The following is a 16,597-nucleotide window of genomic DNA, read 5'->3' as shown; positions in this document are numbered from 1 at the left end:
CTAGCACAAGGTCATCCTCATCTTTTCTAACACAGTGGACCTAGCCAGTCAATCTCGTTTCGTCAACAGTCACGAGCGAGCCACTTTTCCCATCACCGAGTCAGAGGCTCAACGTTGAAACAACGTTGAAAAACGTTCTACATCAATAGTTGAAGACTTCCGAGACAGTTCACTTACTCGGGGAAGTCGTTCGAGCGCCAAAACACCGCACGTCCAACAGTCCAGTCATGATGTCCACAGACCTGATTGAAAAGGACAAAGCGATGGACACACCAATCGACCGGGCTGCGTCCGGTATTGTCTTGGACAAGGACGGAATCAAGGACATTGAAGCCACCTGGACCCGACAGAGCCAAGTTGGGCAATCGGCCCGTCTGCGGTCGTCCTGTTTGTCGGAGGCACTGCAGAGAGAACCGGGGACCAAGCAGATGGTGGATAGAAAAATCGTTCGACAGCAAATGTTGGACGAACTAGACGATCGCACAAAGAAGGACATACTGACGGACAAACACTCTGGAAAGCCGCGTGTCGTCGAGGGCGGTTTGTACTTGACGTCGACCTTGGTGACGCCTAAAGAGGAAGCGAAGCTGCGAAGAATAGCATCGACGAGAACTATTCATCCAGAAAAGCTGCAACATATACCAGAACATACATGGTAAAGTTTGGCTGCGGCGAGACGCCCTCCCTAACACTGGTCGTTGCACGATCATAGCACTACCTAAATAGCTCGGAACACCGCAAAGGGCCTAAGCGCCTTTTATGTTAACTATGGTGTACGTCCTACCGTGTGAAGAGCATCATCCGCAAATGTTAGCTGAGATCACCTATGTGCCAAAATATTTTTGCACTCTCCCAGCGACATGGGCTGCGCGAACCAGACAAGTTGAGCTCTTATTTCTAGTTCTCTACATTATTAGAAATTATCAAAAACAAGCCTACACAGATAGAGGAGGCTTATAATTAGTGCTTAAGTAGACGCTACGCAAGATATAATGTAGTCCTAGGAAGTGCGCAGCGATAACACTAAGGACTGTATCTTCGGGGTAGCGAAAGAACAGGCAAGGTTCACGGTTTGTTGCAACACCCAACATTATTTTAAGTTAATCAGTCAACCGGAATACTTTCATTATTTAATCCCTCAATAGAAGGGAGGCCTATTGTAAACCATCGAACTACATAATGGAATAGCGCCTCCATGACCTTAACAGTTATCATTCTATCGACGCATTGATAGTGAGCGATTGATCGGAATTTATCAGAGAGTGACAGCGAACCTCAGGCCAAGTTGCTCCTCAAGCACCTCCCTCGACTGAAAGAGTAATCGCCATCCTCGTGGCAGATCTTTTCAATCCAGAGAGATTCCGAGCTCTCAGATCTCTTAGCATGTTTTGTAGGAGCGCCTGTTCGTTGACAGCTTGGAAAACGTTTCGAACTGGACCAGCGGAGAACTGTCTCCACAAGCTTCGATAAGTTTGAGAGGTTGAGTCGGGTCTGTTGATAACTGGCTGCATTGGATGATCTCGTCGTTGGGCTGCTGTCAGGAGAGCAATCGATGTTTCTTGGATATTCTTCACGATAGGGTTCGAGTTTTCGATAAACAATTGAATGTCACGGATCTTGTCTTCATCGTCAAAGTTGTGCATCGCACCAATGGTTATGGCGAGTTGATTAAAATTCTGGGGAGGAGCCATCCCCATGGCTAACGGAGGATGAACAGAGGAAACGAATTGAAGAGATAGGGGAGGCAAAGGACGTAGTTTCTTTATGTAGTTTAGCAGGTGCCCCGGCTCATGCTTACCAAAAGAGAATGCTGCATATTTCCGGACAAAATGCGATACTTTCCACTAGAAGACTTGACGGTGGCCTAGCCCTTACGCTCCGATACAACGAATTTCGATCCTCGAGAGACCAGGGCACACGCTGTGCCACATCCTCAGACGTGCATTTGTAGCTCAGCACGCTTGACGGAGGAACCACCACCTCATCCTACCGGTCTCTCTCCCATTTTACTTTCCCGTTAACCGAAGACCGCTTTACCAAATTGAGATCATCATTCAGGTCCACGGACCGGCTCGCCCCGAAGGACATCATTTTGGGAAAGACTGAGCGATGAAGCGATTGAAATAGATGATTCAAAGGAGAAAAGTTCGGATGTACAGGGGAGCTTTGCATGCCGCGGCCTCGTCTGCACCCGCGGACAGTAAGGCGCTCTCTCATTTCCACAGCTCGAGAGCTTACTCAAACAACAAAAGATCCTCCAGGAAGATTATCGGTCTGGGGAAGAGGACAAGTGGGCGTGGGCTTACTGCGGCGAGTGCAATAGACACGGCCTTTGGATCGGGTCTGCAAATGACCATAGATTAGTGGCAGGAGGGTGTCCCCCTCCCTCTAGTGTGGGCAAAATAAGCGGTATACAATTTTGGCAACAAGCATCAGCCAATGTTCTGTGCTCGCACAATTTATCCCCAGGCAGCTTTGCTTATCCAAACCTACTTTCAATCTCCTTTCAAATAACACATCACTTGAAACCGGAGCTCAAATGGACGGAATTCTCGAGAATACTTCGTACCTGGTGTTGTTCTAAGAGTATATGTTGAATGTTATACTCTATCACTCAGAACCGCAGTCGCAGCCTTCCGGCAATCTTCCTTCCCGGGCCATACGTTCTTTCAAGTCGCCATAGAGTGTTTCATCTGTTGCAGGGAATCCGAGGAGTGTTTAGACTCTCAAAGAATGCACTTCTCGTGCACTGAACGCTTTATGTCCTCAACTTGTTTATGATGTAGAACCTACTGGGTGGTCAGTCAAACTCTTTCTGGCCTTGCATTAAGCTAATTTTGATCCTGAGGTGTCAATGTTCGGTCATCCCAGAACTGCCAGATAAGCTCTCATGTCACACCGCCGCAGAAACATTCATTCGCAGCCTCCAAGAAGAAACCGATGAAGCTGGTGATCATCCTCAGGTTGTTTCCGTCTCACCGGCTTGTGAGAAGCAAAGCCTGGCAAGACTCAAACATCTAAGCCTCTACCAGGGCTTTCCGGGAGATCCTGAGCAGAAAAGTATCTGTTAACTAGTGTCCGACTTTGTGAATTATGTATCTGATGATCTGGATGCGAGAGCTACACTACTTAAGCCTAGTGTAGAGGCAAAGCTCCCTCGAGCACGTTTTCTCGAAGACCTTAGATGGCAAGTGCCGAAATGGGAAAATGAGAGCGTCTCCAACTTCGTTGAAAAGCTCGAGATCTGGCAAAATCTCCTGCTTTAGGGGCCTCGCCGCTACATTTGATTTCTTGTTAGGTGCCATTTTTAATTTGGGTCCAAGTCTTCCCGTAATACTTGGTGACCGTGAATTTCTAGGCAACGGCAGAACACGAATACACCGAACGCGGAAGGGCAGAGCCTCTCTCGTGTGTGCTGTCGTTGATGGAATCATTTCGTCTTGGAAAAAGCATGCATATGTGCTATTCCATCCATTGGTAGGTGAGGCGTACATCCCATTACCAGGCATTTCTCTCAGGATCATCCCCTCCGCGATCTTGCACAGGAAGAACGCACAATTTTCTTGAGTATGGTCATCAGCAAGGAAGAAGCCCTATAGGGTTTGACATATCATAGTATGCTGTGTACTATTGCCTCAAAAATGTGGGCCTGGAAACAGCGTTGCACATGTTTAGGGCTTTGCTGGACTGTGGCGCCTTGTTAGACGTCATAGACGAAATCGGCAAGTACGTTTGAGAATCTCCCTGGATGATTGATGTTAATCTGGATAAATCCTCAGCTCTGCCATCGAGACATTGATTGACGGCATTCTGGTGACAAGGGCGATGGATGGAAGAAGTGGCGATATCCTGGACTGGTTACAGCCGCCATGCTGTTGAAACAAGTATGCTTTGGCAAGACTACTCTGAAACTCGAGGTTTCTCCCAATTCCACAAAGTGCTACTCCAGATTGACGATGAATATTGCAGCCTCGAGGCACACCTGAATGATGTCCCTCGAGAACCATTGACGTCGACGTGCAGGACTCACCGGGAAGATCAGCCCTGGCTTGGGCAGCTGAGTACAGCTGGACGGAAGCTGCAAGCTTGTTGATCATGCACGGGGCTAACCCGAAACAGTCCAGACCATCACGCCATGGAGATCTTCCACTTCTTCATTTAGCACTCGCAGGTGCAAATAGGACGGATGGTGGCCCAAGGTCGATTAGCATTATCAAACTTCTTGTGGAGGCTGGGGTGGATCCTAATTGCCGGGATCATGAAGGTTGGACGGCCTTTTATGTTACGGCTTTATAGAACAAATATTACGCAGTCAGGAAATTACAGGAAGTTATGATGATTGACTACAGTGCTACAACGTGGACGGGAGAGAATGCAGTTGATCTATCGGGAGATCGAATGTTCTTCGAGCGTTGCCTGAGTGTCGATTTAAACTAAGTTTGGACCAGTGCCATCATTGCAAAATTGTTCGAACTTGCACTACCGTGCTCGACGAGGAAACGTTGGATGGTTTCCCGATTCGGACTGTCCAGGACGTCCCCCTCTACTCCACAATCTTCGTTGCAAGCCAGCGGACCATCTCTGTCGCCGTCCAAAAGCCATAACCGAGAATTCGTGGCTTTTGTGAAACATACGTAGTGATATTCGACTTCATCGGTAGGGGCACCGGGCGACGTTGACCCTTTTACAGCCACGTTTGCATACTGGGCCTGGATCTGGTCGGAGGTTTCGATTATGTTTGCTACATCCGGCCTAGATTCGTTAGAAGCGCTTGCTATGATATCAAACACTGATCCACTTTCTGAGAAGGGTCATTAGACTGAAGCCTTTATCGACCGTAGGTCACTCAACTAATAAAGTCTTTGGCGGTGCCGTTACAGACTGCATGCAGGGCAGCGTAGAATCCACAAGCATTGTTGATCGTCTGCTTCGCCCATATAACTCTGCTTCGCTCCTCACTTGTGAGACTGTGTTCCCCGAAGCCTGTAATAGTAGATTTGGCGACGTCATCATCAGGAAAGATAACAATGACAGCTAGAACGGGCCGGGGAAGATAGATGAGGGTGTCGACATCGAAGGAGTAGATTTCGACGAATTCTAGCTTCTCCTCAACACCCAGAACGTGAATCAACTCGGAGAAAATGGCTGGATCTGATTCGAGAGGAGTGAAATGTTTGGTATACATTTTCTTAGATCAACTTAAGAGATAAGGTCGATTTAGGTTGTCGATATAGAGAGGAGTTCGACAATTCTAGCGGCGTCGCTAATTCTCATGTCGGATGCCTATTTTCCGTCATGTGATTAGACGATTCCACACGTGGCTAGGCGGGGCTTAGGCCCATCCAACCTCGAAATTGGGGTCGCGATACTCGTTGTTCGTCAAGATCGGGGAAGCGAGTACAGTGACTCAACCAGCCTCAATCCAGTCCCCGGTGATATGGCTGAGACGGATGCTTCAGGACTGCCGTTATGGGGAAACAAAATCCGTTACGAATATTTCGAAGTCACCGAGGAGAGGGAAGGCCCGTTGTCATGTAGAAGTCCATGCCACGTGATTTCCTAGTGTATTTCAAAATGTAAGTCACGTGACAGGCTGTGGTTGTGCCTGTGATTATAAGTATTGCTACGGTCGATTAGAGTACCAGAAGGTATTCTAATCGGGATCTTTTTGGCCCGCACGTACTCTTGGCGCAACCGTAGCGCGCAAGAATCACATGCCCGCCCCATACTAAGCTACGCTTAACTAGGCTCGATTAAACTTATGTGATTACATACTATCGAGCGGCCAGTCCTTCGCTTTGATACCACGAGCTACGGCACTACACCGACATAGTAACGAAGAGGGTCGCCGTTGAAAGGAAGCTGCTTAGTCATTCAGAATTGAGTACGGCTCCTTGGCCTACGTGATGGCTCGACATCAAGTCAAGTAAATGAGAAAAAGTTGATTGCTAAGGCGATATCCACGTACGACCCTTAGACGTGCGGATTTACTAGGTACAATCTTAAAGGAAACCTCTTCAACACAGCAGTACCGTTGAAGTTTCGAAGTACGCTCACGGGAGGTCGTTTTGACTTAGAGGGAATTTGTTCGAATTGTTGGAAGACCCGAAGCATGTGCCGCGGCACGTTACAGACGCATGATGATTAAGTGATCACGGTACGACCCGGAGACGTGGTAGACTATAAAGTTGTTCTGTAAGAGTTCGAGAAAGCCGCAATCGCGAGAAGGAAGTCCTCATCAGTATTGAGGCAGGCGCGGCTATTGAAGACGACATTACAAGCCAAACAAGCTGAACTCGAACATGAACGACAGCGACCGAACCTTCGAGAAACTGCCGACTCGACATCAATCGAAAGAAGCTTAGACAACAGAGTTGCAGATTGCGATACTGAAAAGATGACCACAAATCGCTACGCCTGTGGAGAACTGGCCGATGAGCTGGATGTTGCGCGAAAGGAATTGGAAAGGCTCGATCATCTTCGGTGCAACATCTGCATGGCGACGTTCAAAAGTGCCACGCCCATGTGGTCACAGTGCATGTAGAGAATGCTTGAGCTAATGGCTCGGCCATAAGTCAGGCTTGCCGTGGTGCAGGCAAAGTTTTGAAGCTGATGATATTCGCGATATCTACCTTGGATCTGCCAGTGAGACTCGGGATGTCCCTGAGAGTGATGCTGACGTTACGGATATTATCTCACTGGCTAGCGACAGTGCATAGGAACCCGTAGGATCGAGAGCCACAAGATGTAGGGTCACTGCCACGGAAGGCCCCAGGTTGCGTAGATGTGGTTTGGCGTATTCTAAGTCTGCCCTGTAACCAGTCCTGAATAAGGCCAGTCCCCATCCGGTCACACACCGGTCGAACATGGCTCAGCTTGTCTGCCGTGCAGGGATTCCGTTAGCGCTTTTATTGGTCAACTTGGGAGTCGTATGATGAGTAGGCTGACCATGACGAGCCCACCAGGACAGGTCTTCAGGCAGACCGCAATCAATAGCCAAGCATGCCACTCCCTGCACAACCAATACGTACTTGTACATAATGAAGTACCCTGTGCCTGTTGTTAAACACATCGCTTTGGCAGTTCTTCGTTGGCCACCATGTCACTGCAGTTTCTCGACATCTGTCAGCTTTTCGAGCAGCTGTCGTCCCTGAAAGATCTCGAAAGCCGTGAATTAAGCGTTCAACAATGGTTTGTATCAGTTTGATGCATTTTGCCAAAAGTATGCTGAATAAGCCCCCCATGTTGGCCTTTCGGCTCGCTCACCACGACGTCTCCAAGTCTGATGTCGTTTTCGATGGTAGGGATTGCTCCACCGATACCAACAAGTAGTCCAACCTTGATTTGGCGAAAAGTACGCAGCATATCCTTTGTGACAGCGGCTGCCGCACTTATGCCCGTCTGCGTTGAAGGCAAGCATGCCATGACAACGTTGTGGTTTCCAATGCGTCCAAAAGAGTATGCATTGTTGTCATTTTCCTTGGACGGTAAATCGTCGTGAACCTCATCGCGCATCAGTTCGGCGGCGGCCAATTCCAAGGGCAACGCGCAAATCCATCCCACTTTATAGTCCTTGTAGGTTCGCTATGGAGGGCGATGAGGTCGATTTGGAAGGGAACCTGCGCCCTCGCTGCAATACATCAAGTTAGACTGGCGAGAAATGGCGGACAGTGAGCGGGAATAAAGATCGGACTTGCCTGTTTAGACTGTCCATGTTGTGGGATACCAAGACAAGTACTCCACTGTTCGTGGATGTCAAATTTCTCCACCGTAGCGTCACGATCTGAAAGCAACAGGGTATCTCGTTAGTATCAAAGTACGCAACCAGTAAACAGTGAACGTGATTTTGGATGGAGGAAGACCCGCAGCGCTTTGAGAGTCAAGGTATGTTGGAATTGGCGAGCCTCCCAGCTGGAAGGGAGTTCGAGAGACCGCAGCTGAAGTTCAGCAACCTTGGCAGAACAAGAGCAGCTAGACCAAATACGGAATCGCGAGCCAAACTGTCCTTCGCATGGCTAGCGACCCCAGTCCCACTCGTAAATGACAGAACGCGCATTTTCCACCGTGCAGCACACACCCGATTAAGACTCTTAAATCGGTCATCGAGGATGCCATGGTCCCAGCTCTGCCGTAACCAGCATCAGTGGCACGTGGCATTTACGTATTCCTGTTGCGACAGCGATATGTGTATGTAGGTAGCGAAACTCCCACAAATTCCAGGTCCTGACGCTGCAACTCAATCATTGCCTTGTTGAGCTTGCAGACTAAGGACGCGGCAGCTAGCCCAGATGCCCGAGGCGGACCATGACGTAAATTTGCCGCTCTGGCCTCTTGACAGAGCCCCCGGCTACGCCCCGCACACATCTTCTTGCTGGATCTGGATTCGTTTGAACACCACTTCACCTTAACCAGTTTAGAAGAACCGACGTAATTGACCCTTACACTCCGGTTGTTTGAATGTACTGTTCATCGGCCCTCGACGACTGCGATAGCCTCAACTATCATGTCGAGCAGTACCTCAGAGTACGCGATCTCGTATTCTACGAGTAGCACAGGCTCGGAGTCTCTTCTGTACACTAAGATCTGTAACGGTCCTTAACTTGTGCTTCAGATCGTTTCCAAGCACCATGATCTTCACGGCCTCCGGCACGGTTGTCCACCAGTCTTTGGCGGCTAGAACCCCAAAGGGTACTCTTCAACTTCTTTCGCTACTGTCAGGCTGTGATTGGCGAATCCGCAAGGGCATGCACTTTGTGCATACGCTAATTCCGTATATCGCAAAGAGTAGAAGCACCCAATGCGACTCCATGGGAAGCTCAACCGGAGTTTGACGATGCAAAGACCCTGCACCAGCATCTCTCTCTCAGGAAAATCAACCGATGAGATTGTCCACCGCTCCAATCAAGCACCGAGTATGGGTATGGATGTCTCTCAACTCTAAGAGGGCTGCCCCAACAGACTGGAATTTACGGGGTACTGGCTGTGTGAGGATCAGCTTACTTTATTGCTCATTTTGACTCAGGAGGCCGCAAAATACCCGAAAGAAAAGGCTCGGCACGAAACTGTGCGGTGTGCGGAAGTGTCAGTATGGAGGTGTGCCTTGAAAAAGAACTGGTGTCAGCTTGTTCGACTCAAGGGGGAAGTTGGAGGTACGAGGGTGAAACACACCTTCTAATTGGTCAACCAGCGCCATGCCCATTAGATCAGTCACGGCCAGTGGTCCCGCGGGGAGCCAGAGCCTATGAGCCGACTCAGACGCCTCATATCATCAGAAAACTGTCCAAGACCTCTCAATCGAGATAACGCTGCAGCTTGTTCCAATAACTTGACACCTTGACGCCATACCAGCAAGAAACCCTTATCTCTTGTTTAATACGCCAGTCCTTTCTCCATCCAGCCCCCGTTATTATGTCAAAATCCTGCTCCATATCGGTACCTGCTAGTATTGCAATCATATTCTCAAATCTTTCTTGCTAATAGATTGAAGAATTTCGACCTGCACTGGTCCCTTTCGTACCTCCCGTCGATGTGAGAGCAGTTCAGCGTCGTATATAGTGAACTTTGAACCTAACCGGGCGCAGCTCGTTTCGCGTCGTAAAATGATGCTGCCCTTCCGCCATATTTGGCCACAATTGGGAGGTGGGATGGCTTTCCCTAGCATTTTCGAAGCATCCAAGCAATGTCACCAGAGTTAGAGATGGAAGAGAGGTAGCTGGCGCTCGCCTTGTGCAAATCCAAAACAAAATGATTATCCCAGGCGGCACTGATGCAGAGGTTAGCCAAAGTGTCCCATGTCCAAACATCAACAAACGCTCACCTGGAATTCTTCTTTCATTTATTTTCGGATTCCGGTGGTTGACAGCTCGGTGCTTCCAAGACTTCAGCATCGCCAGCAAATTCTGACAATAGCAGAGGGATTGCAATCCAGGCTGAACATTGGCATGCCTCATGAGTCCATTTTGCGCACTAAGGTCTAGTGTCTAGCTATCAGCGGCAACAAGACTTTGTTTGAGCGTGATTGTGCTTGCCATTGCGCATCACGTGCACAATTCTCCTAGTGACATTTCTGGGAGGAGTAACTGTCGGAGAGAAGATGCATACGGTCAGATCCGTGACCACTGGGTGGGCCACGGTCGTTGTATAGGGAGTGTACGACGTCGCCGTTTTGGAGGGGAAACGAGTCATTCGGATAAAGACGACAGATATTTGCCCGCAGCAGAGTTTCGGTTGCTCCACCACTAACATTATTGTGCCATGTTAAATATCTCATAGACATATTAGCGCCAAGTTTCACTTGGATATGCTGGTTTGCCACGGCGCGGAACAGGCGGATACTCTCTGGTAGTAATTAAACGATGGCTGCGCTTGCAATCATCAAAGGATGCCCGCTTCCATCACTATCCGCTTTAATGGCAACCTCTGTTGACACATCCGTACAGTCATTCAGAAACCGCCCTACCCTTTGATGGCACATTGCAACTTTCTCAACCCAATGCCAAGAACACTATGTAGTGCGAAGGCCCGGCCGCCAACACAACGACCGGCTGTTGGTAAGGACTTCGACCTTTTCAGTGTCTCGTTGATCATTGAAGTTGGGAATCAGCGAATTTCAGGTCCGGATGTACCGTAGCAATGGATTATGGAGAGGTCCACTGAATGAACCGGCGTGGATACGTTACTCAGAGCTTTCCAGCCTTCGTCTTATTTGTCTTCGTCTTGGACTTCTTTTTCTTTCTCTCGTGTTCATTCTGCCTCATTTCGATTAGGTCTCTCGTAGGAGTCGCCTTGTTAATCACCTTCTTTGCTGCCTTCTTAGCTGCTGGCTTTGTCTTGGTCACCTTGTTAACGGTCGCTTTCGTCCCTTTTCCTGCAGCTTTCCTAGCTGCCGGCTCCGGCTTCTTGCTCTTCTTTGCCTGATTCTTCTTCTCCTTCTTCACTGCCGAAGTGATCGACGCCACGAATTTCCCAGTTACTGCCAAAGGTATTGGTTCTTTCTTCGCCTCCTTTTGACGTGGCATTGCTGGCGTCTGTATTGTTTGCTTTTTGACTGCCACCATCTCTCGATCTTCAATGTGAGATAGCTCACTGAGAATACTAAGCAACTTCTTTCCATCCCTCAATTGCAGCGCTATCTTGTCAGAGCAAGTGTCGCAATATCTCATGAATTCTTGAGAATTCAACCCCGACGGTCGATACAGACGCAACGTGACCTGTCTCCAGGCTACCTTTTTGACCGGAACCTTACCAAACTTTTCCGTCCATGACAACGCCCTATCGGTAGGCCACATTTCGTACCGAAAGTCCTCTGCTCCTGGAACTCCCGGATGGACCAATTCAATCCGCCCCACGGAAGCACCCCCTAATTGCCCTTTCAAACTGGGTTCTTCGATGATTTGGAAATTGGTCCATCCGGAGGGATGAAAACGATCTGGAGGGGGTGGTGAGAGCACCGTAATTGCTTGACCTTGTGCCGCGTAGTGAGCAAAGATCGCCGAAGCCCCTTTCACGTACCGACTCCATGCGTCGTTCGATTTTTTGGGTTTTAAACAGGAAGGATGCTCAGGCTGCATCAGACATCCCATGGCCATCGTCAATGTTTGCATTCCGCGTTGATCAGCCCACTGTTGTGCCAGTCCCCGCTCTACTCCAGTCCATAGGACCTGCCTGGTTTGGCGGAAACTGGGATTGTGAAACTGCTGGTGGATTTGATCTGCCTCCTCAGGCGTCAAATATTGAAGGTAGATAGTCTCATTAGAAGATGCATGAGGCATGACACCCCTATCATGGGAGGACGTAGGCATTTGGCGAAAGGTACCTCAAGTCGATCACGTCGCATCCGAAGACCGAATTACACCATGTCGATTCGCGTGTGCTCAAAAGCAAGATATGGGAGAAAGGCACACTGCGCCATTAAACAATATCTTCCCTCACCTGACTCTTCCAGGCACTCTGGGAACGAAATATACGAGATAACCCCTCCTTGAGATGTCTGCGGGAGGGATAACGACGTCTTGATTGGAACATCAGACCCAACACATGCTCCCTCGGCCGCCAATGTGAATGAGGAAGGGAGATATCATCCATAATTTAAACCGCGCCTCGTATACAGTCAGGAGTACGCCTGTGTTCCAGCGTGTCCCCGCACACGAACAGGTCGTATGGCTCTGTTGAGCAGCGATCTACCACGCAACGCGTGATTTGCGCAAATGCGGACCCAAATGTCTGTTGAGTTGCCCGGCACGCCGGATGTCAAAAGCGGCGGCGTGCCCAGCCTGGCACCATACTCCGCAAGTGCAGTGACGCCTAAACCGAAAGCGAATTTCCTGGCACACAACTTATAGCCTACGGATCTCGCATTGGAAGTGGCATTAAAGTTGGAGCGCACGAGCCACAACTCCGTCGAGGTACTTGTGGCCCGTGCACGACCTGACCAAAGGACAAGGTATAACAAATGATAGCGTCAGCAGAAACCGAGCGATAGGTATCTTGTCTCGCTTTTACCATACTAGCAGCCAAGATGAGGGTGGAATAGGCAAACCACCCACGCTTGAGGTTCTCCTGATTCACGTGATCTGCTCTCTTTCTGGGGGCGCAAAATACGTGCCAAGACATTCCAAAATATCGCCGGACTTCTGATTTGTGAGAGTACGAATTCGTTGCTTTCGAGAAAAATTTGGGCATCTGCACACATATGATCTGCTTCTAGGTTCAGAGACAAGGATACAAGATCTCTTGCCAATCTTCGGCGGACAGAAGCCAGAGAGTCATGTAAGGTACATCAGAGCAAGCTCTGAAGACTGGGAACGATCACTTGCCGATATATCCTGGATTAATATATTTCTGTCAAGTTCTCTTTGCAGACCAAGGAGCTTAGTAAGATTGCTATAGGCTTCTGGGGCGAATGCGTCGAGATCCGTCCGGAAAACAAGCACCAGAAAACTACCACCATGAAGTCATGTTTAACCTACCGACGATCACAGCCACGTGGAGTTGTGCGAGGCTTGAACTATTGTTAGGGTGTGTGTGGTGTGACGGTTGATGCATAGGCAAAGTTTGCCAACAATGGGCGCGCAGCCTGCTGCTATCAAAAATTCACAAAGCCTTGATCGACGGAAGCTTGACCAGGTCTTCGCCTTGTTCACTGGATTGTATCATCAACTAATTCTCTCTTGTAACTCACGCAGCCCTACAAATGCAGTCAATCCGCCACTTCCGAGCTCGCTGTCGCAGGCGCCTCGGAGGATGCGGCCTTATCGACCTTCACAGAGTCATGATACAGACTGACGCCGTGTACCTGGGCGGTCCCATGAATCGATTGCATTGCGCAAGGTCATGTACAATGGACGATCAAAACGCGACGTTCCGATGCAGCCCTTCCCAACCACGTCAGCAATTTTCCGCGAAACTTGGTTGAAGTGAGGAATATTGATGAGGAGGAATACGATACATACGGCTGATGTGCATACTCATATACTAAAAGTGATGGGAGATCTGGTGTTGAATTGCCATGTGGCTCTATGTGGTGCCTGCAAGAAGGTGGTGAGGGGGTGAAGAGGGAACGAAATGCGCAAATCGACACCGAAGACAACGCGAGGAGGTGTCGAAGAAAGAGTTTACTACAAACCGAAGCTTGTGCCCTGATGGAGCCATCGTTGTGGCCTCCATTACGGAGCTTCGAAAACGGCAGACAATTTCTGTGAATGCCTCGTACAACTATGAAACCACTCCCCAGTCGCCCCACAAGACGGCTCGGCAAGAAAGGACGAATATCCGCCCCCACTCGTCGGAGATGGACCAATTCCTCGACGAGGAACAACAGACTTCGGGGGTAGCCATCGCAATGGCCGGAAGTGTACGAAATCATGGAGTGTTCCAGTCCGTCGTGCGGTCAAAGCCCCCACTGCTGGGTGAATTCGGACGGGAAGAAGCATATAAGATTGAAGACGATTCAACTCCGTGAACTGACTGAATTTGTCCGCAATGGTGGTACCGTGCAATCTCATAATGATGTGCCTTAGTATCTTCGGGAACGTTGGATTGCGGCGGAGGAACGTGAGCAGGAGGAGCGGAAAGCCGAGAGCGGCTGCGACGTTTCGTAACGCGCCTCCTAATCATGCCACAGTCATCCAGAGACACCCAACGGACCGCACGCCACCTTTTGGACTCTCCTCCAGCAAATCATCACAGAGTTAGAACAGGCGCATCCAGCGGTCGCAGAGCATTTTTACCATTTAGTGTCGAAGATGAACGACCAGGGTCAACTTGATACCCGCGATCGATACATGACGGCGATGGCTGACGAAGTCGTGTGGGCTTGGAGAGACAACCGTCCACTAATTTTAGCTAAGCTTGTGAAAAACGACTGCGGCCGGGGAATTTTCGTGCCTTCTAGGCCGCATTGCTTGCCTCGGAAGGTCTTCTGGTCGTGGCATTTCACGTCGGATGGGTCCTCAGACGGTACGCTGGAGCCGGTCGACAAGCACGTAGAACTCGATGTCAGCTCTGAGGTAGATCCCAGCGGCCAGGTACTCCTACAGTTGCAATCCAACGATGGGTATATGGGTTGTGCTTCTCGGTCATCCAGCCCGACAAGAAGTGCGCTTCCCTTGGCCCCAGTCCTTCGCGATGGGCGATAGTGACCAAGACCAATCCACGAGAGAGACTGGGGGCCGTGTCTGATTGGCCCTACTAAGGTCAGACCAGACTCCCAGCTCCTGATTGTTCAAGCTTTAGCACCGAGGAGAACGTCAGTTGAGCACTCAGGTGCTACAGATAGAGTTATTTCCCACAGCAGACAGATGGACTTGACTGGACTTTATTGATGAACAGCACTTTTTCCCCTTGCTGTGGATCCGTTGGCTCAATCGCAACTATCGTAGAGCTCTTGTAGCGTTTTCCTTAGATCATGTAGGCCATTTTCTTTTGCAAGCTTGATGAGATTCTCGTAGACTTGGTTTTCTTGCTCATCTGTCATCTCTTCCTTGTCTCCATAGTGATCATGCAGCTTCTGCTTTCCTTCTTCGAGCTTGTCTCGATAAGAAGCCTATCAAAGCCAGGTTAGGGGAACCAGTATTATGATTTTCATTGGTGGAGGCCGTACCGCTCGGAGATCATCACTTGTGTTGTTGAATACCTCACAGATGGAACAAGTACACGACATTGGTATCGACTCAGCTTTGTGCGGAAGGTATTTGTGAAGATGAGTGAAAGGCAATCGAGCTGAAAGCCAGGAACTAGAGCAGGGAACGGGAAATGTCCTGCCTGGTGCAACAAGTTACCAATATTTTGATTTCCTTCACGATGCATTCGCTTGAAGAGATCATTGAATAAGTAGCCATGCCTTGAAAGCATTAACCTATTCCTTTTATCCTTTTCGCAATTCTCTTCGTGGATGATTCTTGTTAGCCCCGCACGCTCTGGCTGATCCTACTGGCGGAATTGGGATAATTTTACGCTGACCGGAAGACGTCATGACAGGACAAGACTGGCGTGACATCCATAATCATGCATCATATCAGTGCTGGTTCCGATGAGTTGGCTAACCGGTGAAGAGATCGAATGAATGAATCATAGGATAGAAAGCAGGCTATGGAGCGAATAGTCATGGTGCAGGACTACAGACTTTGCGGGACTGTGGTAAGTTGTGGAAAACTGATCACACTCTTGCCGGACCAGCTGGCGTGCTTCCAATGATTCACTCACACGTAGCGACTCCGTGACCCCCGCCCTCCGAGGTGCGAAAAGTGCATGATGAAGTCTGTCTAATCTCAGCCACATCCCAGGTAGAGGACGAATTCGTCCAATAGACTCAGCTGAGAATCCATAACAGTATGGTCCAGTCAGCATCCTTTGAACCTAGACGCAGCAAAGCTCGACATGTGCTCAATACGGAGGGGGTCGTTTTCATTGTGCGGGAGTGCAGCCGAGAAATAAGCAGCCATAGAGCGCGAATGTTCAGAGATAGTGACCGACGACTACACAACCCGAGAAGGTGAATTTCAACGCCTTTGTCAATAACCGTACATAGCTCAGGCCTCCCTCCCTACCAAAAATGGTGTAACCCAGCAGCCGGCAAATCCGGGAATGTGCTTGTCGCAAATATTGACAGCTTCAGTTTCCGGAACTCAATATGCTCTGCACATCTTCCTGGGCTTTAAAGGCCCTGACGTCTTCAATGTTCGGATAATTGCTTTGAAAGCCCAATGAATACACAACAGCTCCAGGCCCAAAGGCAAGGACGTACTTCTTCAATTGCTTTTTTTCGATCGAACTCACAAATGGATTGTCAGGGAAGCCGAAATAGTCTTTGAATTCAAGCCAGTTGCACAATACCCCACGGATCATCACGGGTGAGGTAAACCTCATATCTGGTGTCTGGCTCGCACGCTGCCCAAGAAGCTCGGCCTGTTGCCGCTGCTGTACCTCTGTTGCAAAATCGAAACCCTGACGACAGAAATGGTCTATGAAAGCGTCTTCTGCTCGTTGTGCTTGTTGTAATCGTTGACGTTGTTGCTCGGCACGCCTTTGAGCATTTTCACGACTCTCAGACAAGGAGTTTAGACGTTCAGCCGCACTCAAGAGCGCGTTGACGATAGGA

General features: G+C 49.4%; 2 protein-coding genes across 2 annotated transcripts; one reads left to right on the top strand and one right to left on the bottom strand.

The window, feature by feature from the left end:
* Positions 1–230: 230 nt before the first annotated feature.
* Positions 231–659, top strand: PV06_11625 (uncharacterized protein; the record flags this gene model as incomplete). The annotated part of the gene is made up of 1 exon (XM_016413333.1): positions 231–659. One exon carries the CDS (start codon positions 231–233, stop codon positions 657–659), a length of 429 nt encoding a protein of 142 aa, XP_016256285.1.
* A 3,684-nt stretch (positions 660–4,343) lies between these two features.
* On the bottom strand, positions 4,344–5,220 carry PV06_11624 (uncharacterized protein). Its single transcript, XM_016413332.1, has 2 exons — positions 4,852–5,220; positions 4,344–4,801 (listed from the first exon to the last, which is right to left on the bottom strand). The coding sequence occupies exons 1-2, from the start codon at positions 5,183–5,185 to the stop codon at positions 4,434–4,436; spliced, it is 702 nt and encodes a 233-aa protein (XP_016256284.1). The 5' UTR covers positions 5,186–5,220; the 3' UTR covers positions 4,344–4,433.
* Between the last annotated feature and the right edge of the window lie 11,377 nt (positions 5,221–16,597).

Source organism: Exophiala oligosperma (assembly GCF_000835515.1).
Source record: "Exophiala oligosperma strain CBS 72588 unplaced genomic scaffold supercont1.46, whole genome shotgun sequence".
In the NCBI taxonomy this organism is placed as follows: Eukaryota; Fungi; Ascomycota; class Eurotiomycetes; order Chaetothyriales; family Herpotrichiellaceae; genus Exophiala; species Exophiala oligosperma.
This window is presented reverse-complemented; position numbering and strand designations above follow the sequence as displayed.